This window comes from Onychomys torridus, chromosome 8, assembly GCF_903995425.1.
Source record: "Onychomys torridus chromosome 8, mOncTor1.1, whole genome shotgun sequence".
Lineage (NCBI taxonomy): Eukaryota > Metazoa > Chordata > Mammalia > Rodentia > Cricetidae > Onychomys > Onychomys torridus.
The window spans coordinates 43,195,644-43,222,550 of NC_050450.1; the positions used below are offsets into that span (position 1 = coordinate 43,195,644).

Below are 26,907 nucleotides of genomic sequence, written 5' to 3' on the forward strand. Positions count from 1 at the left end.
AACATCAACGAAGTTAAAGTCTTTCTTCCCTCAAAAAGTATGCACAGGGGCTGGAGAGATGGCCCAGCAGTTAAGTGCACACTGACTGCTCTTCCAGAGGACCTAAGTTTGATTCCCAGCACCCACATGTTGGCTCACAACATCAAGGGCACTAGGCAGACACACACACACACACACACACACACACACACACACACACACACCATTAAGTAATCAAATAATTTGAAAAAATTATGTAGAGGCAGTAACAGATGCATAAGCCTCACCTCCGCCCACAGCAACACTCGCTTATTTTTGTCCTAGCCATGCTCCATGACCCTTCTGTGACCCCAATGCTCCCTCCCAGTTCCTCCTTTCTGGCTCATATCCCTGTTTCTTTTCTGAGCAGGGCTCTGAATGGCTCCATGCTCCACGGCAGGGAGACCCTGGGAAGGGACTTCACCGGAGAAGTTAGGACTGGAGATTTTGGTTGGTGTTTTCCACAGGGTCTCTTCTCTCCCATGCCCTGGTTCTCTGGCTGCTTTTCTGCTCAGATCCTGCAATAGTCTCCACAGGCATGCACACATTTGCCCCAGCACACACATACACATAGGATTTTTTGTTTGTTTGTTTGTTTTTGTTTTTGTAAAGAGACTGGAGAGATGGCTCAGCAATTAGGAGCATTTGTTGCTCTTCCGAAGGATCTGAGTTCAATTCTCAGCACCCATGTCACGTGACTCACAATCATGTTTGACTCCAGCTCCAGGGGATCTGACACCCAGGTCTGGCCTCTGCTGTCACCTGCATATGGAGGCACATATACATACATGAAAATAAACATTTTTTTGAAAAGTGTGCAAGACCCCTTCTGCGGCCCAGCAGAGGTAACCCTTCTGATAAATTCAGTATAAGATGTGTAAAGATGGCTGCGTAAGGTATTTCACTTAGAATTGTTTAGGGCTGCTTAGAATGTGAAACTATCTAAAGATGCTACACCAGTGGTCCTCACCCTTCCTACTGTGACCCTTTAATACCGTTCCTCATGTTGTGGTGACCCCCAACCATAACATTATGTTCATTGCTACTTCATAGCTACTGTTATGATTTGCATTGTAAATATCTGATATAGGACCCCCAAAGGGGTCACGAACCACTGCCCTACACTGAAGTAATTGTGAGACATAACTTCTGAAAACATACCATGTAAGAGGACTAGCATCTCCCGACAAATGTGGTTTCAATATGACGTGTCTCCCATAGGTTCACATGTTTTGAACACATGGTCTCGGGGTGGTGGTACTGTTTGGGAAGTTTTTGGAACCTCTAGGTCACTTCCTAACTGGAGGAAGCATGTTGCTGGGGGTGGGCCTTCAGGCTTAATAGCCTTGCCCTCCTTCCCGACTGCTGAGGCCAGATGACAGGCAGGCCTCAGGTTCCCGCCACTGTGACGAACTCTATGTCACTGGAACCCAAGGTCAAGATAAGCCCTTCTAAAGTGGCTTTTGTCAGGGAATTTTTACCACAGCAACAGAAAATTAACTAAGACAACCCAGAATGAAATATATCCTCCCTGCAAAGAACATGAAAATATAGTTTTATTTTTCACAAAAAGATTTCACTTTCACATTAAGACCTTAGATAAATATGCTTAAAAATATTCACAGTGCTTAGCACTACAGCAAATTCAACTCTTTATCTGGCTAGATGAGGTGGCGCATGCCCATGTTTCCAGCATTCAGGAAGCTGAGGCATGATGGTTCTGAGTTCAAGGTTAGGCTACGTGGTGAGACCCCCATTTCAACAAAAACAATGCTGTATTAATTTTTCTTGGATTGTGTCTCTTACAGTTTTTCTCGGAATGAGAATTATGGGTGTGGTAATAAGAACTTGATGGGTCAGTGAGTTGTCAGCAAAGCTGATGATCTGGGAGGAGGGGGCTTCCCCCTCCTTGTCAGATGGTCAAAATGGCGCCAGCTGCCATGAGAGAAGTCTTGAACACCCTCGTGAGGACAGGGGTGGGTGGGGTAACTCTACTTGCTTGTTTCTTGGGCCAACTAAGGGAAGGCACTTCTCGGGTGATCCTGGTGGCCCAAATTTCACCATCAGTGTTGTGGCCTCTACACATCTCCTCCCGCCCATCTGGTCCATCCTGGGAGAAGAATGGAGTCTTGTCCTCTTCTCCACAGACTTTGGAGGGAGTGGTGAGTCTGGGAGCCATGGTGGGCCCGGGCCCTGTGTCTGTATGATGAGGACAGAGGCCTCTGAGGTGCAGCAGAGGGCAGGGTAAGAAGGAAGAAGCTCAGTGGCTCCTCCGTCTGCTGCAGCAGTGGCCGTTCCGTGACTCCTTTTCGAGGTCCTGAAGTAGATCTTTGCGGAACTGCCTGTGGTGTAGATAGAGCAGAGGTTGCTTGAGGGAGCTTGAACAACCCATTTCCCCGGAATCCTTCCTGAGGGGGGGTTACCAGCTCTCTCCAAGGTGTTCCCCCAACTACCCACCCTCTACCTGCCTGTATGCGAGGGGTGATTCTATTGTTGACCAAGCACCAAATCCTCACAGGTGGAGCTCTGGGTGAGAGCCTCCACCTAGCTGGGTCACCTTAGGTGACACGTTTCCTCATCAGCAAATGGGGATAACAGGACCTAGCTCTTCGGATCCGGAAGAGGATTCTACCAGAAAATATGTCACGTATTCAGCTGCCCATGACATGGGACAATAGCGCTCACTCACAAAGCCTCAGGACTGATTCTCTCCACGCATGCCTGTGCAGGTGGATTGTTTCCTGTTTCCTCTTTCTCATGTTGAGAAACTGGGCTTCCTAACTCCCAAGGAAAGAGGAGTCATGTTCCCAAGACAGGTCCTGGGCCTACTTGTCAATCCAGTCCCCAGGCTTTTCCAGGTCCCTCCCAGCTGGAAGTTCTGGAGGAAAGGTCGGGAGAGGGGGAAAGGAGGATGGCTACCTTGTCGCGGTCAACCTGTTCCCAGCTTGGAACCGTAGGTCCTCAACCTCCTGCCACAGGGTGGTGTTTTTCAGTGCTAATATCAGATTTTTTTCTTTCTGTAACAAACCGAAAAGGAGCCTGGGAAGCTGTCTCACTCACTTGGCACAGTGGGCCCATCACCTCTCCCCTGGACACTGCTTCTTTCTAGACTAGCATGGCACCTTATGGAACAAGGCACTAACTGGACCGTCGACTTGACTTCTGCTCTTGGAGAGTGTGAAAACCAAAAATTGTGTGGGAAGATGGTTCGGTCAGGCCTGGAGAGACGGCTCAGTGGTTAAAGAGCACCGGCTGGTCAACGCCAAGGACCAGGTTTGATTCCCAGCGCCCACATGGCTTCTCATAATTGTCTGTAACTCTTCCAGGGGATCCAAAACCCTCTTTTGGCCCCTGAGGGCACTGCATACATGTAGGCAAAACACTCACATACAAAAACAAATCTTTTAAAAAAAAAAAAAGGGTGGGGGCTGGAGAGATGGCTCAGAGGTTAGGAGCACAGGCTGCTCTTCCAGGGGTCCTGAGTTCAATTCCCAGCACCCACGTGGTGGCTCATGACCATCTATAATGATCTGGTGTTCTCTTCTGGCCTGCAGGCATAATGCATGCAGGCAGAATACTGTGAACATAATAAATAAAATTTTTAAAAAAGGTTTAAAAAAATGGCTTAGAGTGTAAAGGGTGTTTTCTGCCATGCTGGACAACCTGAGTTCAATCCCAGCAAGCCCCGCAGTGAAAGGAGAGACTTCACTCCTGCAAGTAGTCATCTGACCTCTTCCTCAAGCATGCCACGGCATATGCCCACCCACCCATATGTACACAAAATACATCCATCTAATAAATAAACCTGAACAGACCAGTCCCACAAACTGACGGAACCTAAGGGTGAGATGGTCTCAGGGTTCTGAGGCCTCAGTTCTGGGTCTTCAAAGGACCTCAGTTCCCCAGCTCCACCTCTGTTGAGGCTAGCCTCCTCTGCCTGCTTGGTCTGTCTGTGGGCCTCACCTCTTGCCTCAGCCCCTGCCTGCGTACAGTGTGACAGCTGTAACCCATGCTGAAGAGCAGGGGCAGCCGGGGCTCCACTGCTGCCCTAGTTACAGCATCCTGAGGGCCCAAGAAAAGACAGGGGTCAGGTGACAAGAAACCGCTGCCTGACCTGGACCAGACTCCCTGCAGGAACAGCAGAGCCAAGCTGTCAGGGGCAGGTTGGGGGATGAGGGGTGGGGGTACGGGATAAGCTAGAACTGGAAATGCCCTGAAAGTGGCAGCCTGCTGCCCGCCCAGCACTGACCAGCATTTCCAGGAGGAGCAGCTGTTTCTCCAGCTCATGTATCCGCTCATTCTTCATCTCAATAACATGGTGCAAACTCTCCAGCTCTTGTTCCCAGAATGGTCCGGGGCTCCCATAATCCTAGAGAAGGACACAGAGGGACCCCATCAACCAGCAGGTAGCGAAGGACATGGGTCTCCCTGGCTCCCCACCCTGCCAGCAGCTCACTGCATTGGGCTTGTGTGATCCCCCTTTTTGCAGCCTTATTATCTCCTTCCAGGGGCACTCTTTGAGGCGTGCGTCTGGTGGGAGCACAGCTGGAGTTCAGTAGGCTGACGTGCTATCTTTTTAAATGATTTTTCGAGACAGGGTTTCTCTGTGTAGCTTCGCACCTTTTCTGGAACTCACTCTGTAGACCAGGCTGGCCTCGAACTCACAGAGATCCGCCTGGCTCTGCCTCCCCATTGCTGGGAATTAAAGGCGTACGCTACCACCGCCCAGCCCTGATATGCTATCTTGTGTCTAGTTTCTGGCTAGTCACCCCAAGTTCTCTCTGGGCCCATTGAGCTGTGTGCTCCGCCACCTGTCTGCCTCTCTTGGTGTGAACTGAGGACCCTCTTGCTGCCGGGCTCTTGTGAAGGGGAATGTGTCAGCTTTGAGTCTTGTCCTCTACAGTGGCCTGCCCGTGGCCTTCCCACAGTGCCAAGGATTAAGGTCTGCCTGTGTTCTGTACGCACCTGGATGTGGTTCTTATAGAGTCTGCTAAGGATGGACCCTTCCACCTCGTTCATCTGGCCTGGGCTGGCTTCCTGTGATGACTCTGGCATTGTGCAGGAGTTCTGGAGAAGGAAGGAGGAAGTAAAGAGCTTGGCTTGTCAAGGTGATTCTCTTCATGTCAATTAAAAGGGAAGGACTGGGTTTCTTCAGTGTGATTCTGGCCTGTGCCATACACCACCCAGCGGAGCAGGCTGAATCCACTGCCACTAGGGTTGGAAACATGCCAGCTCCACCTCTCACTCTATAGCGTTTCATGACTCTTGTGATGGTCAATATTGATTGATAACTTGGCAGGATCTAGAATCACCCAGGAGAAAAACCTCTGGGCATGCCTGTGAGAATGTTTCTAGATCAGGTTCTCTGAGGTGAGAAGAGCCACTTGGGATCTGGGTGGCGCCGTGCCATAGGCTGGGGTCTTGAAGTGAATAGAAAGGACAGAGTGAGCTGAGCACCAATGCTCATCACTTCTCTGCTTCCTGACCACGGGTGCAATGTGACCAGCCACCTCAGCTCCCACCGCCACACCTTCCCACCACGATGGAATGAGTCAAACAATTAGCCAACGTGAACGCTTCCTTTCCTAAGCTGCTTCTTGATCACTGCAGTGAGAAAAGTGAACTGATACTGATCCCTAAACTCTTGGAATGATCTCCTGGTTATTTAAGACCAGTGTCAACCTACATTCAAAGCTCAGCCATGCTGGGCTTTACCCGGCTTTCATCCTCCACTTCTGTCTATGCAGGGGCTCAACATCATACCATACCCCTAATCTCAGGGCAGGTTCTCTGTAGCTTTCCCCTGACAGAGATCTCCTCAGCCATTCCCTTTGTGGCAGAGGCCAACCTCTTTCTACGCTCCCGGGCTCAGTCCCACCCTATGGCCCTTGCCTCCCCGTGGCCTCTCTACAACTCTGGCATCCTGGACTTCCGTGGATGTCCCGTTTTCTCCCCTTTCTCCGTGCTCTTGAGCAAGCTGTTTGATGCAGCTGAGGGCTTCCCTTTGCTGAGGGATCCTAAGCATCTTCCAGGCTTAGACCTCATCCCTCTGGGAGTCTCTCTGAGCATCTGCTTCCATGGAACCACAGTCCTGGGCCTCAGGACACCAGCTCCATTCTACAGTCCATGCCATCCCCGGGGTCCTCCTGACAGTCCTTGGGAAATGTTCCACTTTCATTTCATTGCTACGTAATAAAACACCCCAACATGAAACAATGTAGGGGCGAAGAGGGTTCATTTCAGCTTAAAATTCCCAGTTACTGTCTATCACTGTGGGGAAGTCAAGGCAGAAACTTCAAACAGCGAATCCCCAGTTCATTCACAGTTAAAAAACAAAACACCCAAAACAGAAAACAGATATGTTAATGTGTACTTGATCATCTGCTTGCTCGATTGTGCTGACTTGATTTCTTCACCCTTACAGAGTTCAGGACCCTCCGAATGCCCTGGGTGTTGGGTGTTGCCCACATCGGGCTGGGTCTTCCCACATCAGTTACTATAATTGAGGCAATACCTCCCAGGCCAACCCAATGCAGACAGTTCCTCATTGAAACTGTCTTCCCAGGCTATGCTAGACTGTGTTCAGCTACAATAAAGAAAGCTGATGGGCTGGAGATATGGCTCAGTGGTTAAGAGTGCTACCTTCTCTTCTAGAGGACCTGGCTCACAACTGTCTATAGCTCTTCCCACGGCATTCAACAACCTCTTCTGGCCTCTGAGGGCATCAAACATACAAGTGGGATGTAGACATACATACAGGCAAAAACATCCACATAAAATAACATAATAATACGTTAATTACCCCCAAGAGAAAACACAAAACAGGTAACTCCATAGGAAAGGAGGCCAGCCCTGACAGCATGCCAAGTCCCCTTAACCAACTATCTGGTCACCACATCAAAGGGCCAGGATACAAGGAAAACAAGTCCCTCTTAACCTACTGGCACCATTTTTGGCTGCTTTGGGGCTCCATGTGGCTTCCTTACCATCCCCCCACTACCCACACCCAAATGGCCAGGCCCTTCTCACCTGCAATGGGGCTTTGGCTTCTTGGATGGAGACACTGGAAGTGTCTTTCTCCTGTGTACATGCTGCCTGCAAGGCTGTAAAGAAAGGAGATCACTATAAACTCAAACACTTCCCACAAAACCTGTCAAGCTCCTGAAGTCTAGAAGGTTCTGATGATCACCGAGGCCCCACTGGACCCAGGAGCTGAGCAATGGCCTTCTTAATCTTTCTGTTTCCCAGGCTGGCTCAGGAGCTGTGCTGGCTAGAGTATATTGTCAACTGGATACAATCCAGAGTCACTTAAGAAGAGGGAACCTTGCCAGAGGGTGGTAGCGCATACCTTTAATCCCAGTACTTGGGAAGCCAGAACAGATGGGTCTCAGTAGAGTTCCAGGCCAGCCTGGTCTACTCTACATAGTAAGCTCCAGGTCAGCAAGGGCTACATTGTGAAATCCTGTGTAGCCCAAACAATGACAACTACCACCATCAGCAACAAAAATAGCAAATAAATGTTTGTTTGCTTAGAGTCTCTCTATGGTGATCTGAGTTTAATCCCTAAGACCCATGTAGCAGGAGGAGAGAACTGACTCTTGCAGATTGTCCTCTGACTTCCACAGGTGTTGTGGTATGTGCGCACCCATACACATCACACACACACACACACACACACACACACACACACACACACACTCCCAAAATAAATGCAATACACTTTATTTAAAAAAAAATGGGGGGCGGCTGGAGAGATGGATCAGTGGTTAAGAACACTGGCTGCTCTTCCAGAGGACCCAGGCTCAATTCCCAGCACCCACAGGGCATGGCATAATTGCATGTAATGCCAGTTTCAAGGGGATCAGAGACCTCACACAGATATACATTCAGGAAAAATATGAATACACATGAAATAAAAATTATTTAAAAAAATAGGATTTTGACTACTGGGAAGATTCCCCCATAGGCATTCCCTGCTGGGCTCCATAGTGGACTACTTTGCATCGATGTATTTATTTGACTAAATATGATTAAACCAACGCCCACAGGGCAAAGTTTTCCCATGTAGCCATGTAGGCAGAGCAATTCAGGCTTGGGAGGGAGTGTGCTTGATGTTAAGCTGTCTTCCAGGGTTCTAATTCTATTGCCAAACATTCTGCACCAATGTCAATGTTTCAAGAGATTGAAATTTGTTCGGCCCTCTGTCCTAGTTACTATGTTATTAGGAATGGAAGGATTGAATGCCAAAGGAGAGGCAAATCTTCATGAAAAGAGTTGTTTTTAAGAACCAAATCCAGATGTCTAGACTCTCAAGAAGCAAGCAAAACCTCGTGTGTTATGGTCTAGACTTGCTTTTTTTTTTTTATGAGACAGGGCCTCACCTCGTAGCCCAGGCTGGCCTCAGATTCCATCATCCTTCTGCTTCAGCTTCCTGAATGTTGGATTAGAGAAATGCGGCTCAAAAGCCCAATACGCTAGCCGTGGTATCATGCCTTTGTGGTGCTCCACCCCTGTGACCTCAGTACGTAGGAGGCTGAGCCCAGGCTGGTTGGCTTAGTGACATTCAGTCTCAAGAGTAAACAGATTGGCTGGTTGTGGTGGCACATGCCTTTAATTCCAACCCTCAGGAGGCTGAGGCAGGAGGACCACTGCAAGCTGGAAGCCAGGCTGGGCTACTGGTAAGTTCCAGGCCATCCAGGGTTACACAGTGAGCTTCTGTCTCAAACAATAACAGTACAACAAACAAAAACCCAAACCAACACCCTCAATGACATGCCACCTCATGCTCGCTCGCCACAGTGACGACAGCGAGGGACAAATGGTACACACGGTCAAGGCTGTGGAGCCTCTGGGGCCCTCAGACCTCGCTGGGAGGAGCAGTAAGTAGGACAACTGCTGTGGAAAAGAGTTTGGGAGTTTCTCAAAAGGTGAATTATAGAAATACCATATTCTCCTCCTACATGTAAAGTGAGGTGACATGGAAACCATCCAAGTGAGTTCTTGGGCTAATGGCACTGTTCCCAGTGGCCAGAGGTGGAGACAGCTTGGATATCCATGATGAAACAAAGTATGGTATGTCTATTCAGTGGAGTATTACTCAGCCATCAAAAAGAACTGGAGTCCTGATGGCTGTTGTAACATGGAAGCATCTTGCCGGGTGAAGTAAGCCAGGCGATCTGATACCATGAAATCAGGGAGCAGGTTAGCAGTTGCCAGAGGCTGCTGGTAAGACACAGAGTGACTACTGCTGGGTGTTTCTTTTTGGGGTGAGGAGAATATTCTGGAACTGAGTGGTAGTAATGATTGCATGCATTGTGAATGCACTATAAACACCACCAGTGTCATACATACCGATGTTGGAGGTGTGATTTGCTAATCTGAAAAAATAAATATACATGGACTTAGTCATTTCAGTTCTAAATTATTTAAAAACTAAGAATTGACAAAAACTGATTTAATTATAAAAGCAGTATTTAATGTGTGTGTGTGTGTGTGTGTGTGTGTGTGTGTGTGTGTGTGTGTATGTGTGTCTGTCTGTCTGTGTGGGGTGTATGCCATGACCATAGTACCTGTGGAAGCTGGAAGAGAGCATTTGTTTTGTTGGGACTGGAGTTAAGGTGGTTGTAAGTTTCTAGGTGTGCATGCTGGGAACCAGACTCAGGTCCTCCAGAAGAGCTGCACATACTCTCAACTGCTGAGCCATCCCTCCAACCTTTGCTTAATTTTTTGAGACAGGTTTTTTGCCATGTATCTCAGTTGGCTTTTAACTCACTGTGTTGCCCAGACTGGCCTCCTCTTGTGTGTGATGGGATTGTGAGCCATGAGGCACACCTGACTATCCAGGCCATAATTTCTTCTATATCTGTGTGTGTCTGTGGTATAAGCAGAGGTCGGAGGGTAACCTCAGATGCTGATCTTGTGTGCCACTGCAGACATTAGGTTAGCTGGACTGTGAGATTCTGGGGTTCTCCTGTCTCCACCTCCCATCTCATCAAAAGTATGACAGGTGCATACTGTGGTCCATCGTCACATGAGTTTTGGGGATCTGAACTCAGGTCCTCACACTTGTGCCGCACGCATTTTTATGTACGGAACCATCTCCCTAGCCCCACATCTTAGCTGTAAATTTTAGGAGTCGTCATTGTAGGGATGGAAAGTGGGCTACATAAAAAGAGTGATTTCGTTTCTCTGGGTTTCTAGACACTGACCCCTTCCTTTTGGGGACATGGTTGAAAACAGCCCAAGCTGATCTCCACTTTGTGAGTAGCAGAGGTTTGCCTTGGATTCTAGGTGTGTGCTGCTACGCCCACCTGAGGTGGGTAGACTTCCTGTAGAGGCTTTTAAAATGAAAGAAAAATGGGCGTGGCGAGGAGGATGCTCAAATAAAGGAAAGCAGAGCATGGCGACAGAACTTAAAGACACGCCCAAGAGGAAAGTCCCATCACCCCTCTGCGGCCCAGGCCCCCCCAGGAGCCTCCTGTGGCCTCTCAGTCCTCACCTGCAGCTTCCTCACACCTTCCTTCCAGTGTCCTTCCCTCATTGTCCAGTGTCTCCAGGAGTTCTGTCTGGGTTTCTTCCACCTAGAGTGAAGAGCGGGGTCTGGAGTGAGACAGGATAGGCTGACACACACGGTCTCTAGACTGCTCACTGCATACACCTTGGGCTATGTGGAGCTGTGTGATCGGCACCCCACCTCTTCTCTAACTGATGGGGAAGCTGGTGAGGCAGGACAGAAGCACTCTGAGACATAGCAGGCCCCAGAGGTCCTGTCATCCTTAGGCTCAGAGAGGTTAGCAGAGGACTGTCTAGGTCGAAAGGGTCCTGGGAGTCATCTATTGCTGATGTTCCATAAGGACAGGCCTTTGCTGGTCTACATGGAGCACCCCCCTTTACACTGCTTCAAGTTCTAAAGGCTACAGCTCATTTCTGCCTTCTGCTATCAGGTTCCTGACCTGTCTTCTGGGGTCCCCCTTCTTGCCCCAGACAGGCCCACAGAGACCAGAGGACAGCAGCAGTCTCCCCTTTTCTCATGCTGACCATTCACAGCCAGTCTCACTGTCCCACACCTGAGATGCGGCAGTCCAGCTGCACTCTGGGGGCAAGGCTCAGATGACAGAGTTCTGCCCCAGCTGTCCCTGGAGAGCCTGTGTGCCTCGGGGGCAGCACCTTCCCCACCCCACCCCACAGGCACTGGTGTCTATCATTCAAATAACTTTCACAGTTAAGGGTGCTGCAGGTCAGGGGTGGGGCCAGCAACACCAGGACAGCTGTGTTATCAAAACACACTACAGGCCCACAGATGTGCACATCTGACTCACCCTCTCAGAAAAGGCAGGCTTTGGAAAGTTCATCTAAGGAAACAACTTTCCACTGTATTCGGGAGCTCCCAGAGGATGTAAGTCCCTGTCTTCCTGGTGCTGAGGTAGCAACCTCTTTGTCCATGGTTCCCTCAAGCTTGTCTGCCTAAACCAATAGAGCCCGATAGAAATTTTTTTAAAAGAATCTTTGTGGGGCTGGAGAGATGGCTCAGTGGCTAAGAGTTCTTCCTGCTCTTCCAGAGGGCTTGCGTTCTGTTCCCAGCACCCACAAGTGGTAGCTCACAACCACCTGTATCTCCAGATCCAGGGGACTTGACACCCTCCTTCTGACTTCCACAGACAGCACACATGCACACACCCACACCCACACGCACCCACGGATGCACACATGCATGAATTCACATAAAAATAAATCTTAAAACATCTGGGCCAGGCAGTGGTGGCGCACGCCTCTAATCCCAGCACTTGGGAGGCAGAGCCAGGCGGAGGATCTCTGTGAGTTCGAGGCCAGTCTGGGCTACCAAGTGAGTTCCAGGAAAGGCACAAAGTTACACAGAGAAACCCTGTCTCGAAAAACAAAACAAAACAAGTCTGGGTGTGTAGAGGTCAGAAGGGTCAGTCCTCACCTTCCACCTGGTTTGAGACAGGGTCTCATCTCTGCTGAATCCTCCAGGTTTGTCTGCCTGCAAGGTCCCAGGATTTCTCCGGTCTTTGCCACTCACCATAGGAGTGCAGGGACTATAGCTGTGTGCCACCAAGTCCGTCTTTACATGGGTTCTGGGGACTTGAACTCAGGTCCTCATGATTGAATGGCAAATGCTTTATCCACTGAGTCCTCTCTCCAGCCCAACATGACTTTAAATTTAAAAATAACATTGAGATGGCTCAGTAGATAAAGGCTCCTGCCACCAAGCCTGACAACCTGAGTTTGATCCCCAGGACCCACACAGTAGAAGGAGCAGGCCAACTCTCATAGGCTTCGGCCTGAACTCCACACGTTCACTGTGGCATGTGTACCCTTTCCCACACACAAAATGCAATTAAAACAACTTTTATTATGTCTTTGTGTGTGTGTGTCCCTGTGGGTATACACCAGCCATGGTTCAGGGAGCAGCTTGTGGAATTGATTCTCTCTCTCCAGCACTTGGGCTCTGGAAACTGAACTTGGGTTTTCATCCTTAGCCACAGCATCTCCACATGCTCTGCTTCCCCATCTGCTCCCACAAGTCTTTTAAAAAGCCACCCTGGGAAACCTGGAGAGATGGCTAAATGGTTGAGAGCACTGGCTGCTCTCCCAGAGAACCTGATTCCAGGGGGACCTGATGCCCTCTTCTGGCCTCTGTGGGTACCCGTATGCATGTGAGTCTATCCACTTGCCCCTTACACACACTGATGAAAACAAACGGTGACATTTCCCTGGAATCCCAGTACTGGGGCCATAGAGAAAGGAGGTCTAAAAGTTCCAGTTCAATTTTGGTTACATAGTGAGCTTGAGGCCAGCCTAGGGTACATGAGACCCTCTCAAAGAAACAAGGACAGAAGCCTCCCACCCCCCACCCCCTCCACTCCACATAATGAAGCAACCAGTTTCAAACATGCAGGTTCAATTGCAGAGATTCAACATTTCAGAACTGTGAAGACTGGTTGTGGTTTGTTTCCTATGTACAGTTAAAGACAGCCAGTTGGATAATGGTGAGAAAACACTTGTATCTTCCTAAAACTTTTCCCCACTGTTTCAACATCGAGGGAGGAAACTGAGGCAGAGAGATGGGAAGGGCTTATGACTGAGCTGGGAAGGAAGAACAGGAAACCCTGAGCCATGGCTGCTTGAGTTGGCTTTAGTCTAAATTTTCTAAAAAACTCTCCTCATGTCCTGTGACCTTTGACCCCTGACTAACAGAGCCTGGTCATTGCGTAAAACGTCCTGCATATTTTATTTCCAAATAATTTGTCAAGCCTCTGTGCCATGGAGGTGCCACGGAGGCCTATGATCTCATGCTTGTTATCTATCCTGGACTTTCAAACTTCCAAGTATCTCCCAGCATGCCGAGCAAGTGTTTTACTGGTGAGCTACACTCCCAAAAATGCTTCATAAAATTGCTTTGTACTTTATTTAGCAAGTGTGGATATGTGTGTGTCTCACACATGTGTGGAGGCTAGAGGTCAACCTGTGGCAGCCAGTTCTCTCCCTCCACTATGTGGGTCCTAGGGACTGAACTCAGGCCCTCAGCCTTGACAGCAAGGCCCCTATCTGTTGAGTCATCTGCCCAGCCTGTTTGTTTTATTTTTATTTATGCATATGTGTGACTATGTATGTGTGTCTATGTTACATGCATACATACAGGTCCCTGTGGGGCTAGAAGAAGGTATTTTGTCTCCTGGACCTGGAGTTATAGATAGTTGTAAGCCCTGAGTTATGGATGCTTGGGTCCTCTGGTAAAGCAGGGAGCTCTCTTAGGTGGTAAGTCACTCTGTAGCCCGGTGCTTGTGTTTTTGTTTTTAGTTTGTTTGTTTTAAGATACAGTCTCATGTAGCTCAGGCTAGCCTCGAACTCATAATCCTCCTGCCTAAGCCTCCCAAATCCTTGGATTATGGGAGAATACCACCATACTCAGCTGAAATTGTATTTAACATCTGATCTTTTGTCTCAGCCAGAAGAGACTAAATGATGTGGTCATACCCACAAAGCAAAGGAACTTAAAACCAAAGCTTTAGGTCCCCTTCAACTGTGCAGGCATCATCATGGCTTACACAGTGAGGTGCTGGATGGAGCGGCTGTGACTTTCAACAGTGCCAGGCCCCTGCTTAAGACTGAGAGACCTTAAGTGTCTTGAACCAACCACTAAATGATTGGCAGGAAGTCGGTAGGGCCAGAGGTGATGTTTCTGGTAGGGATTCTGGTCTTTCTCCATTCATCCTCTAGAATTGTTCAACTACCCAATTCAACCATGCCGTGGGCATAGAAGGGCACTGAATCCATCAGCACCAATGACCGGCTCCTGTCACCACGACCCTTAGTGAAAGTGGCTGTGTGCTCTGGGGGTGGCAGCCGATGGACCCCAAAGCAAATGCCCCAAGATCATGGGCTCCCTTTTTTTTTTTTTTCTGTTTTAAATACTAGTATTTGTGTGTGTGTGTGTGTGTGTGTGTGTGTGTGTGTGTGTGTGTGCATGAGTGCATCCCCAGGAAAGATCAGAGTCCAAGTCTTTACAGCTCAGAGACCATATGAGGAAACACACTGGGGAGAAGCCTTATGTGTGCAATGTACCTGGATGCCCATGGAAATTCACGAGCTCTGATTCCTTCAGTAGACACAGGAGAAGCCACACTGGGCTACTGACCTCCCAGTGTATCCTCTGCAACTGAATGTTTTCCAGACCTAACACCTCAAGCAGCGTGTGAGATGCCATTCCCAATCATCCACCGCTGCAACCTGACTGCCAACAAAGAACATCTTCCCCAGTTGGAGTTGATCTCGTCTACCCACAACTTGGAGAACGAACCCCTACTTGCTGTCACTGTTGTTTTTAAATGCAAAACTGAATAAAAATCATGATTATGAGACAATTTTATAAAGTTTATTTATTTATTTACTTGTTTATCTTTTTAATATGTGTGAATGTTTTGTCTGGATGTATAGGAGGGCATCGGATCCCCAGGACCGGCCTTACAGTTATGAGCCACCTTGATAGTTCTAGAAATTGAACCAGGCCCTCTGGAAGAGTGATCAGTACTCGTAACTGCCGAGCCATCTCTCTGGCCCCGAAGGCTTTCTTCTTGACAAAAGGATTATGAGATGTTTGTAAAAATAGCCCAAGTAGGGCAGGCGAGATGGCTCGGTGGGTAAAGGCTTGCCACCAAGCCTGACAACCTGAATTCAATCCCCAGGAGCCACGTGGCGGAAGGAGAATGGGCTGCTATTCACTGTCCTCTGTCCTCCCATTGTGTGCCATTGCATGTGAGGGAGCGAGCGCGCGCGCGCGCGCGCGCACACACACACACACACACACACACACACACACACACACACTAAAAAAATAACATTGTGAAGCTCTGCTTATGACAAACAAGGTAACCGAGGCCTCACAGGGGGCATTTCAAACTAGGTTTCACCTTGACAGGGTGGTGATGCATGACTATAGTCCCTGTACTCAGAAGGCTGAAGCAGGAGGATTGTAGGTTCGAGGCCAACCTGAGTTACACAGGGAGTTCAAAACAAAAATAGGACCAGCCCCGGGCTGGAGAGAGGCTTGGTGGTTAAGAGCACTTGCTGTTCTTCCAGAGGACCAGAGTTCAGTTCCCAGCACCCACATCAGGTAGCTCCAGGTGATCTGGCACCCTCTTCTGGTCTCTGTGGGAACCTGTATTTGCTTATATAAACATACACTCACATATAAATAAAAATAAATTTAAAAAATAATTTATTTATTTTTATTTTATGTGCATTGGTGTTCTGCCTGCATGCATGTCTGTGTGAGGGTGTCAGATCTTGTAGTTACAGACAGTTGTTAGCTGCTATGTGGTCCTCTGGAAGAGCAGTCAGTGCTTAACCGCTGAGCCTAAAAATAAATCTTAAAAAACGAAACCAGGCAACGAGCAAAAGGCATGATCACATGCTTCAGTCGGCGCAGAAGCACTCAGACAAACACTAGCTAGAGTAAAGTGAGGATGAAGGTCAGGGTTCTAGAAGCATCCAGCTCTGGGTTCAAATCCTAAACTCAAAACGGTGTTGCTGCACAGAGCTTCCAGCTTTCAGAGTGGTAGAAATACCTGCAGTATTTAACACAGCACAAAGAGCTCAGAATGTAGGAGGTTCTTGCTTATTTTCTGAGAAACACGGCAGGCACAGGCCCTGCAGAGCTGAGGCGGACCTCTCAGCTTACCTCCAAGTCTCACAGTATATCAAGATCACAAACTCAGCAAACACTGTGTCCTACCACATAACAATCACTACAGAGAGAAGACCTCGTCTGCAGGAACATCTGCCAGCTGCAAGAAGGTCATAGCCTTCCCAGGGTCTGACAAAACCCTCTCCAGGCTAGCACCTGCACAGTGACACCTGGGGCTCCCCCACAGGCAGTTCCTAGTCTCCCCTTCCCAGCCTCTGCATTCCTGTTACACTGGGAATCCCAGGACCTTGTGCATGGTAAGCAGGCACAGGCACTTTGCCATCATCCTTGAGGCCCCTGTCACTTTCTTAACATTAATACACAATGCAATTTTTTTCCAGTTACGCAGGAGTCAGTGTTTGCTGTACAAGTTAGGGAGAATACAGAAAAATGTAAAAGTAAACTCCTGTGATACATAGATAAGCCTGGAATACGGCAGCATATGTTATATACCTGCGTAACCATATTGGAACTGGAGTGTTATGTATGGCTTCTAACATCTTAATTTCTCAGACATTATGAATATTTATCACTTCACATTAATTGGTCTGTGAATATGTTAATTATAATGATTTAAGTGAAACATTCTGGGGATAAACTTGGTTTTTTAATCTTACTGTGAGGTAAGATTCTTTCTTTCTTTAAAAAATTATTGCCGGGAGGTAGTGGTGCATGCCTTTAATCCCAGCACTCGGGAGGTAGAGGCAGGCGGATCTTTGTGAGTTCGAGGCCAGCCTGGTCTACCGAGCGAGATCCAGGAAAGGCACAAAGCTACACAGAGAAACCCTGTCTCGAAAAACCAAAAAATAAATAAATAAATATAAAAAATAAAATTATTTTCGGGGTTGGGGATTTAGCTCAGTGATAGAGCACTTGCCTAGCAAGCACAAGGCCCTGGGTTTGGTCCTCAGCTCTGGGGGGAATTATTTTCTAGGGACTGAGGAGATGGCTTAGTGGTTTAAAGTACTTACTGCTCTTCCAGAGGACCTGGGCTTGACTCTTAGCAACCATGTGATGGCTTATAACCATCTGTAACTCCAGCTCCTGGGGAAGCCAACATCCTCTTCTGACCTCTTGGAGCATCAGGTACACACATGGTACATATATGTACATGCAGGCAAAGCATTCATGCCCATAAAATAAATAATGTAAAAATGTTTTAAATTGTATGTATATTACTGCTTTGTCTGTCTGTGTATTACATGTGTCTGGTACCTAAAGAGGCCAGCACAGGACTGTGAATCCTCTGGAAATGGAGTTACAGATGGTTGTGAACTACCATACAAGTGCTCAGATTCAAACCTGGGTCCTCCGGAAGAGCATCCAGTGAACGGAACCATCACTTCAGCCCTGTAATTCTATTTTTGTTGTTGTTGTTGTTAAGACAGGGTCTCATGGAGCCCAGGCTGGCCTTGAACTGCTGTGTAGCTGAAGATGAACTTGAATTCATGATCCTCCTGCCTCTACTTCCCAAGTGCTGGGATTATAGGTGTGAAGTGCCATACCCAATTTTCTTTTCTTTTCTTTTTTAAGACAGGTCCTGGCTGGCCTGGAACTCATTCTGTAGACCTGGCTGGCCTCAAACTCAGAGATCCATCTGTCTCTGCCTGCTAAGTGTTGGGAGTAAAAGTATATGCCACTATGTCTGACATTATTTCTATTTTTTAAGGTGTATTTTAGTTTTAATCGTGTGTGTGTGTGTGTGTGTGTGTGTGTGTGTGTGTGTGTGTGTGTGGTGTGTTAGGATGTGCACATGAGCTATGAGCCCAGGCTCCTATGGAGCCAGAAGAGGGTGAAGGATCTCTTGGATCTAACTGGAACTACAGGCAGACAGGAAGTTGACAGCCTCTCCACCTTGGAGCTGGGAACAGAGCCATCTCTCCAGACCTTTTATTTCTATTTTTAATGATCAAATTATATTTTTCTGGGTTTGCATCTCTCCTCTCACCTTGTTGAAGCAGGGTCTCACTTTGTTTTTGTTTTTGTTTTTTGTTTTTTTTTTGAGCTGAGGATCAAACCCAGGACCTTGTGCTTGCTAGGCAAGCGCTCTACCACTGAGCTAAATCCCCGACCCCTCAAATTATATTTTATGAGCACTCTGGTTTACAAGAGCTTGAGCAAGGGTGGGGCACAGCCCATGGCAGGGCTTGGACAAGCCCTGTGCAACCCTTTCTTAGTGACCTTTCTTATTGTTGTCACTCAGTGCCTGACAAGAAGTGGCAGAGAGGAGGAAAGACCTGTCCTGGCTGAGAGTTGGAGGGGTGCAGCCCATCATGTCAGGGGAGGCATGACGGCAGAAGCCCGGCTTGAACGGTTCCATTGCTTCTGAAGTTAGGAAGCGGACATTGGCCCATAGGAAACCTAAGAGCCCTCTGGCTTTGCTCTGCTATCGATGGGAATCGGGGATAAGGTGGTGTCATCTTGCCTATCTCACCCATCATCAGTCCTGGCCTGTGTTTGCTTTGAACAGGGAGGGGGCTGGGGGTTTGACACACTCGGCTGCTTCAGCATCATGGAAGAGGTATTTTTGGAGTAGAGGAAAGGAGGGTACTTGCTTATGGGGAATCCTTCATACTACCCTGCTTCCCAGAAGCCCAGGCTAGAACAATATAACAGTCAAATGCCTAGGATGGTGGTTCTCAACCTTCCTAATGCTGTGACCCTTTAATACAGTTCCTTGTGCTGTGTGTGGTGACCCTCCAACCATAAAATTTCTTTGTACTTAATAACTGTAATTCTGTTACTGTTATAAATCATAATATAAATGCCTATTCTCTCTCTCTCTCTCTCTCTCTCTCTCTCTCTCTCTCTCTCTCTCTCTCTCGGTAGATCAGGCTGGCCTCAAACTCACAGAGATCTGCCTGCTTCTGCCTCTCGAGTGTTGGAATTAACGGCATGTGCGACCACCGCCTGTTTTTGTTTTGTTTTGTTTTGTTTTTGAGACAGAATTTCTCTATGTAGCTCTGGCTGTCCTGAAATGTACTCTGTGGGTCAGGCTGGCCTCAAACTCAGAGATCTGCCTGCCTCTGCCTCCTGAGTGCTAGGATTAAAAGCATGCACCACCACCACCTGGGCCAATATCTGTGTTTTCTGGTGGTTTTAGGTGGCCCCTGTGAAAGGATCATTTGATTTTTAAAGTGCTCTCGATCCACAGGTTGAGAACCACTGGCCTAGGGGGAGAGGATGTCAGCACAACTGCACCTCCCATCTATGCTCCCTGGTCTCATAGTTTGCCTGCAAGCAGGGAGAAGTCCCTTTATCAAGAACAGAGACTATAGGATGCCCAGGGCAGGATATCTGCAATCAGAAAGTGTGGAAGTCAGCTTCAAGTCGAATGCGAAGGATGGGCCTGACTCTAACGGGGCAGGTATCACACAAAGCCATTCGCTCATCCGAAAGAAGAGGTGCCCGTGTGGCAGTGCATGCCCGTCATCCAAGGCCAGAGGATCTCATGTTCCAGACCAACCTGGACTACACAGTGAGACTCTGTGCCAAACAGAAGCAAGCTCTCGTGGAATATAACAGTGGCCAAGGCAGTCAGTGAACAGAGAGAGAAGCCCAAGGACCCGGAAAGGGAAGAGCTGAAGAGTGGGCCATATCCCAGTCCCCAAAGGTGCTCCACCCATCCTGGGAAGACCGCTCACAGTGCTGAGGGTGGGACATGCCAAGGGGATAATGCAGGCCTTGAGGATGGAAAGCTAAGTCCTTGTGAGGTGTCAGTCTGAAAGGGGTCACTCAGCTTTACAGCACATGCCTACTCTTCCCAAGGCAGGCTTTGTTTACGTTTTTTATTTATTTTTTGAGACAGGGTCTCATGTAGACCAAGTTGGCCACCAACTTGCTGTAAAGTAAGCATGACCGATGACATGGAACTCTTGATCCTCATGCTCCTACGTCCCCAACACTATGACCATTGCTATGTGCTACCATGCCTGGCTCACCATGAGCTTCAACAGCTCATTTCTAGGCAGATTACAGACTTCTCTTCACTGTATGATCTATGAACACACATGTCAGGTGTAGTTCTGCTACCCAATGATGCCCACACTGGACTCAAAAGGCTCTCCTGAGCAATTAACTTGAACTTTCACCATTTTAGGCTGTCGCTATAAAAACCATGAGCTGACAGGAAGCACAGGCCCAGGCATGATACCAACGGAGGCAAATGTGGGTGTGTTTACAGGAGGCTGGAGCATGTCAGGCTCTTAGGGAAAAATTCTAGCCTCCTGTAAGTTCAACCAGTTTTAGAAGGCAGAATTAAGAACATGTATGAGCTCAGAAAGCATGTCACCAAAGGATGTGTCTCAAAGAGCAATTCCTAGGAATTTCTTTGGAGTCAGGTTGTTATACAGTGTAGATCAGGCTACCCTCAAACTCACTACATAGCTGAAGATAACTATGGATTTGTTTGTTTGTTTTGGTTTTTCTATGTAGCCCTGGCTGTCCTGGAACTCATTCTGTAGCCCAGGCTGGCCTGAAGCTCAGAGATCTGCCTGCTTCTGTCTCCCAAGTGGTGGGATAAAAGGGTATGCCACTACCACCTGGCAACTTTGAACTCTTGATCCTCACGCTCCTGCCTCCTTAGTGCTGGGATTATAGGCATGTGCCACCACACAGTTTCATGCAATACTGGGTATGAAACCCATGGACCTGAATATGCTAGGTAAGCATTCTCTCAGATGGGTTGCATCCCCAGGAGGACCTACTTAGGAATTTTTCTAGTGCATTTTAGGTTGAAAAGTCTAGCTGTCTAGCACAGAAATGTAGCTGAACCTCACGAGTCTTTGAAAATGCTCTGTGTATGGAAGCTTGCATTGGATTCATCCAGAATGACAGATTTATGGAACATTATTTTCTGGCTAAAAACATTAGCTCAGAGGCCACGTGAGGGCCAGTGCTGTGTGATGGCTGGAACAGAGGCCATGTGCATACTGGCATGATGTGTCAGTAATGGCCAAGGCAAAGGTGCAGGGACAGCTGCTGCCTGGTCAGGCCAGCAGCTTCTCCCATGCTCCCTGACTAGCATGCCTTTGGCAACGCCAGGGCAAATGTCAAATGTGCCCTGTATTTCTTTGGCCTGGGACCCTCACCTGCAGATAATGGTTAGCCAGTGAAAGTTTCATCCCCACCCACCTTCAAGTCCCAGCCAAGATATCACTGTTTATGTGACTCTTGCTGATCTAGGGACAAAGTCACTGTGCCCTGGGTTAGGAGAACACAGGAAGTTCATCACTAGCAAAGGCTGTAAAGAACCAATGCACGGGCTGGAGAGATGCTCAGAGGTAACAAGCACCGACTGTTCTTCCAGAGGTCCTGAGTTCAATTCCCAGCAACCACATGGTGGCTCACAACCATCTGTAATGAGATCTGGCACCCTCTTCTGTATACATAATAAATAAATAAATCTTTAAACAAACAAACAAACAAACAAAACAAAACAACAAGCTGGGTGGTGGTGACGCATGTCTTTAATCCTAGCACTCGGAAGGCAGAGCCAGGTGGATCTCTGTGAGTTCGAGGCCAGCCTGGGCTACCAAGTAAATTCCAGGAAAAAGGCACAAAACTACATAGAGAAACCCTGCCTCGAAAAACCAAAAAAAAAAAAAAAAAAAAAAAAAAAAAAAAAAACAAAACAAAACCAAAAACCCACAAAAAAACAAAACAAAAAGCAAACAACAACAACAACAACAACAACAACAAAAAACCCCAATGCACATGCACAGACCGGTTAAACAAGGACAATGGCCAGGACCTTAGGTGATCATTAGAAAAAGGTTCTGCAGACTAATTCATGTGGGAAAAATGCCTCTGGCAGAGACCAGAAGACAGACATATGCAATATATCCCCAGATTTAGGGCTGGAGAGGAGGCTACGTGGTTAAGAGCTGATCTTCCAGAGGACCAGAGTTCAGTTCCCAGCACCCATGTCGGCAGCTTATAACTTTCTGTAGCCTCAGCTCCTGGGGATCTGATAGATGAGGCAGGATGCTGGTATTATGTGTGTGACAAACATTCTCTCACTCCCTCTCTCCCTCTTCCCCTCTCCCAACACCAAAAATATTTTTAAAAATGGTTGCTAGATTTATAAAAATAGTCACCCTCATCTATATGACATATGTGGGAAAAATCAGGCTATTTCTTTTTATTTTTTTTTTTAAATCTTTCTGATTTTTTGGGAATTTCACCCAATGTATTTTATAGAGGCTATTTCTTAATGGTGAGCTTAGAAGCAATTTCCAAATTCCTTCCTACCTTTCTAAATTTTGAAACTTGGTCTTAAATGGCAGTGATAAGAACAATTAGGTTTCCACGGTGGACTTGCAAATGTTGGCATCTGGGGCTTATATCACTTCTACCTTTCTTGCCCAAATGACATCTGACCTCTGCTTGAACCTTGCCAGCAATGAGGAACTTGCTACTCTTTTCTTCAGCCATTTCTGCACAAGAAATGAAAATTTGGCTCCCTCAGCTTCTCCCAGTGGCCAAGACCTTGTGTCCTAGCTCTGCAGAGAACAGATTAATTTACTCCTTGAGAACAAAGGTTCCGAGGCTGCACGTCCCTGCACCTGTGCCCCTCAGCAAGCATTAATGTCCGTTGTCCTCAAGAACTCCTTTGCTTCTTTTGGTGTGCTGCAGGCAGTGACATCCTTAGATCCCAACTTTAATTCTATGTCTCACCATGTGCCAGTCAGGCCATTGGGTCTTTAGAACACTCAACCTCTCGTCAACTTTGGAGAACAAACCTAGACCCAGGAGCCAATGTTGTGTCTACTTTACACTGAACAGAAGAAGCCAAGAGGCTGGCAAGGTCACTCAAGCAGATCTGTGAACTAAGGCAAGACCACAGACGCTCAGAACTCAGTTGAGTGGGTGCACAAATGTTTGCCAGGTTCTTTTAGATGACATGTTGTGTATTTATTACATGCACGCATGTCTTTTTTTCCGAGACAGGATTTCTCTGTGTTGTTTTGGTGTCTGTCCTGAATCTCACTCTGTAGACCAAGCTGGCCTCGAACTCACATAGATCCGCCTGGCTCTATCTCCCAAGTGCTGGGATTAAAGGTGTGCACCACCACCGCCCAGATTTTTTTCTTTCTTTCTTTCTTTTTTTTTTCTTTTTGCTTTTTCGAGACAGGGTTTCTCTGTGAAACAGTCCTGGCTATCCTGGAACTCACTCTGTAGCCCAGGCTGGCCTCAAACTCACAGGGATCCGCCTGGCTCTGCCTCCCGAGTGCTGGGATTAAAGGTGTGCACCACCACCACCACCTAGCATCAAATATGTCTTATTATGTGTGAGATGACTCAGTGGGTAAAGCCGCCTTCTGACAACACTAACAACCTGAATTTGGTCCCCAAGAAGGAGAGAACCAACTCTTAAAAGTTGTTACCTGACCTCCACATATGAAGTGGTGTGCACACAGACACATAGACAGACACACACACACATATACACGTGTGTGTGCACACACAAAAAATACATGAAAAAAAGTATGTACATAGAACATGAAAGAAGGATCCTGTGTAGGGGAAATGAATCTTTTGTTGTTGCTTTTGCTTGTTTTGTTTTGAGACAAGGTCTCACTGTATAGCTAGCTCTGGCTGGCCTGAAACTTGCTATGTAGACCAGGCTGGCCTTGAACTCACAGTAGCTGAGGATGACCTTGAGCTTTAGATCTTCCTACCTCACCTTCCAAGTTCTGGGATTAGAGGCATCTACATGCCCAGTTTGTGTGGTGCTGTGGATGGAAGCCAGGTCTCTATCCTCGAGCTACATCCCCAGCCCCTATTCCCAGGATATCAGCATGTCTTGAGACAGCAGTGACAGAGTCCCAGGTGGGGCCTCTCAGTAAGGTCTAGAGGGCCTGGTCAGTCGAGCCACAGAGCACAGAGCTCATCAAATCCCTGAATCTGGCCTGGTGGTGGTGGCGCACACCTTTAATCCCAGCACTCGGGAGGCAGAGCCAGGCGGATCCCTGTGAGTTTGAGGCCAGCCTGGGCTACAGAGTGAGTTCCAGGAAAGGCCCAAAGTTATACAGAGAAACCCTGTCTCAAAAAAACAAAACGGAACAGAACAAAAAAAAGCCTTGGATCTATGTGCGGGAGGTACAAAAGAGGTCCTAACCTTAGGGATCCTGTCTCAAGCCTGGCGAGTTCTCATCAAGACTGGCTGGCATTGCTACCAGCCACTCCACTCTGCGCAAGCCCAACATCCTGGGCTTTCTGCAGCCTGGACTTCCCTTGAGCCCTTGGCTTTGATTGGGGACTCTTGCCAAACCTCCCCACCCAAGAAACCTTCCTCTCAGTCTGGGAGGCTCTCCTGCTGCATGCTGGGCCAAGCTTTGGCCTGGCTCCCAGTAGGCCCTTAGTGCACTTCTCAGCACCTGCTCCATGCACTGCACAAGGCAGTGGAGGGTGAGGGAATGTGTGTGTGTGTGTGTGTGTGTGTGTGTGTGTGTGTGTGTGTGTGTATGACAGGCTAGATGGCATGTGAAGAAAGCCAGTCATATATGCATATGTATATGCATATGTATATGCATATGTATATCTGAAACAGGGTCTCTCTCTATGTAGTTCTAGCTGTCCTGGAACTTGTATGTAACCGGGCTGGCCTTAAACTAACAAAGATCCACCTGTCTCTACCTCCTGAGTGCTGGGATTAAAGTTGCCACCACATCCAGCAAGTCTTCTATATTTTTTTAATTAGAAAAAACATTTTTTAAAAAAATGGGTGTTTTGCCTGCACATATTCTGTGTGCCACATGCATGCTGGTTGCCACAGAGGCCTGAAGAGGGTGTCAGATCCCAGGGTACTGGGATTTAAGATGGTTTTGAATGGCCATGTGGGTACTAGGAATTGAACCTGGATCCTCTGAAGGAGCCAGTGCTCTTAACCACTGAGCCATCTCTCCAGCCCCTCACCCTAGCATCTGACTCTCTGAGCCTCAGTGTCCACACCTGTAATGTGGGAATGCTTCATTCCATAGCTCAGCCTGGTTCTCAGGGCCTTCATGAAGTGGGAAGTGAAAATACTCAGGGTGAGTCATTATTGTGGTCTGACCCTGTGGCCCCAGCACCTATTCTGGTGTCCCATCCCCCAGGGGTATTCCCAGCCTGCTGGGATGAATTGGGTGCTCAGGTCTTGACACCTGCATTAAAAATTAAGCAAAAGCACCAACCAGGAGAGGTAGGAACAGGTGTAAACTTAGCCAAAAAGCCACCCACTGTCCTGCTAACAGGCAGTGTGATGGACAGAACCCCGCAAACGCACACAGCTCCAGGGCAGACATGCCAGGCTGTTTGCGGCAACAAGCCCGAAGGGCTTTACAGCCACTGGAAGCCAGGAATGGTAGGTAGCCCATTTCTATAATTTCAACATTGGGGCAGCTAAGGAAAATTGAAAGTTTGAGGCCAACCAGGGCTATGTATTGAGACCTTTTCTCAAAAAACAAGCAAAAACATACAGCCTGGCAGGATGGGACATGCTGGTAATCCTAGCACTTGAGAGGGAGAGACAGGTGGATTAGTAGTTCAAGGCCAGTCTTGGCTACACATCCAGTTTTAGGGCAGCCTGGGCTACATAAGACCCTGTCACAAACAAAGGGGTGGGGGGGGGGAGGGAGAAAAACAAAACAAAACAAATAATAAAAAGAAGTCATTGGAAGTGCTGAGGAGGGAGCAGAGAGCAAGAGAGAGACACTGGCAAAGCTGAAGACAGACATACACAGATGACAGACAGACAGACAGAAGAGCTGACGTTTCATTGCAAAGTTAGTCATTTTCACAATGGGGGCTGGTCAAGTGCAACGTCTGTCCATCCCCACCTGCTGGGACGACGGAGGGACTGGCAGAGAGCAATAGGAAATAGGACCAGGACTCCAGGGTTCCTGTTCCCTTCTCTGTGCCTCCTGCTGTCCTCTCTGTAGACATGGTCCTGGATCTAGGCTCCAACCTTCTGGGGCTTCTCAGACCTCAAGGGCAGAAACCCGAGTCAGTCTCTTGGGCCCTAACCCAGCTTCAGGTCCCTGGGGGAGGGACAGGAAGGGAGGAGAGAGCTGCAGGAGACTACAGATCGCCTCCCTCTTTAGCCCCTCCCAGCTACCCTAAGGGCAGCCCACGCACTGCTCGGAGCTTGCAAGAGGCCCTGACCCGCTTCCCAGGCTCTAAAGGGCGCAGTGATCCGAGGCGAAACTCCGTTAAGGGGCAGACTGTGTCTAACAACCCTTGGACGGACCTGGAGTTTAGGTTTCCAACAGGTCTCAAGTGATGCTAGCGCTGCAAGGCAGTGGACCACTCAGATTGCGGGCCTTAGACCTTAGCTCAAGATTCAGAGAGGTCAAGCGTCCGGTCCTCAACCACACAGTGACAGCCTCACACTTAAGACCATCTGCCATAGACACACCAGTCATCTCCCCTCCGGGACAGCAGAGATCAGCTTCAGTTTTGCCTGGGGCTGAGTGTGTCAACTCCGCTGCTGGCTGCCCGGTTGGCCCGGCGCGGGCGGGGACAGATCATCGCCGTCCCTGCACCCGGGTCTCCGTGCCAGTCCCCGATTGTTGTCCATCCGATGTCCTCTGTCGACCCTCTGAACGCCCCCCAAGGCAGACCTCCGTGCCCCAGAGCCCAGTACCTTTTCCGCGCGTTTGCAGCGGCTGGGTCGGCTGTGCCTGCAGCCCATCCTGTTT

The 26,907-nt window shown here is 48.3% G+C and overlaps 1 protein-coding gene across 1 annotated transcript; it reads right to left on the minus strand.

Annotated features, from left to right (window-relative positions):
- Positions 1–1,657: 1,657 nt before the first annotated feature.
- Ccdc69 (coiled-coil domain containing 69) lies at positions 1,658–26,907 on the minus strand. The gene is made up of 7 exons (XM_036198345.1): positions 26,853–26,907; positions 10,517–10,598; positions 7,048–7,121; positions 4,984–5,085; positions 4,268–4,387; positions 2,938–3,035; positions 1,658–2,360 (listed from the first exon to the last, which is right to left on the minus strand). The coding sequence occupies exons 1-7, from the start codon at positions 26,898–26,900 to the stop codon at positions 2,279–2,281; spliced, it is 606 nt and encodes a 201-aa protein (XP_036054238.1). The 5' UTR covers positions 26,901–26,907; the 3' UTR covers positions 1,658–2,278.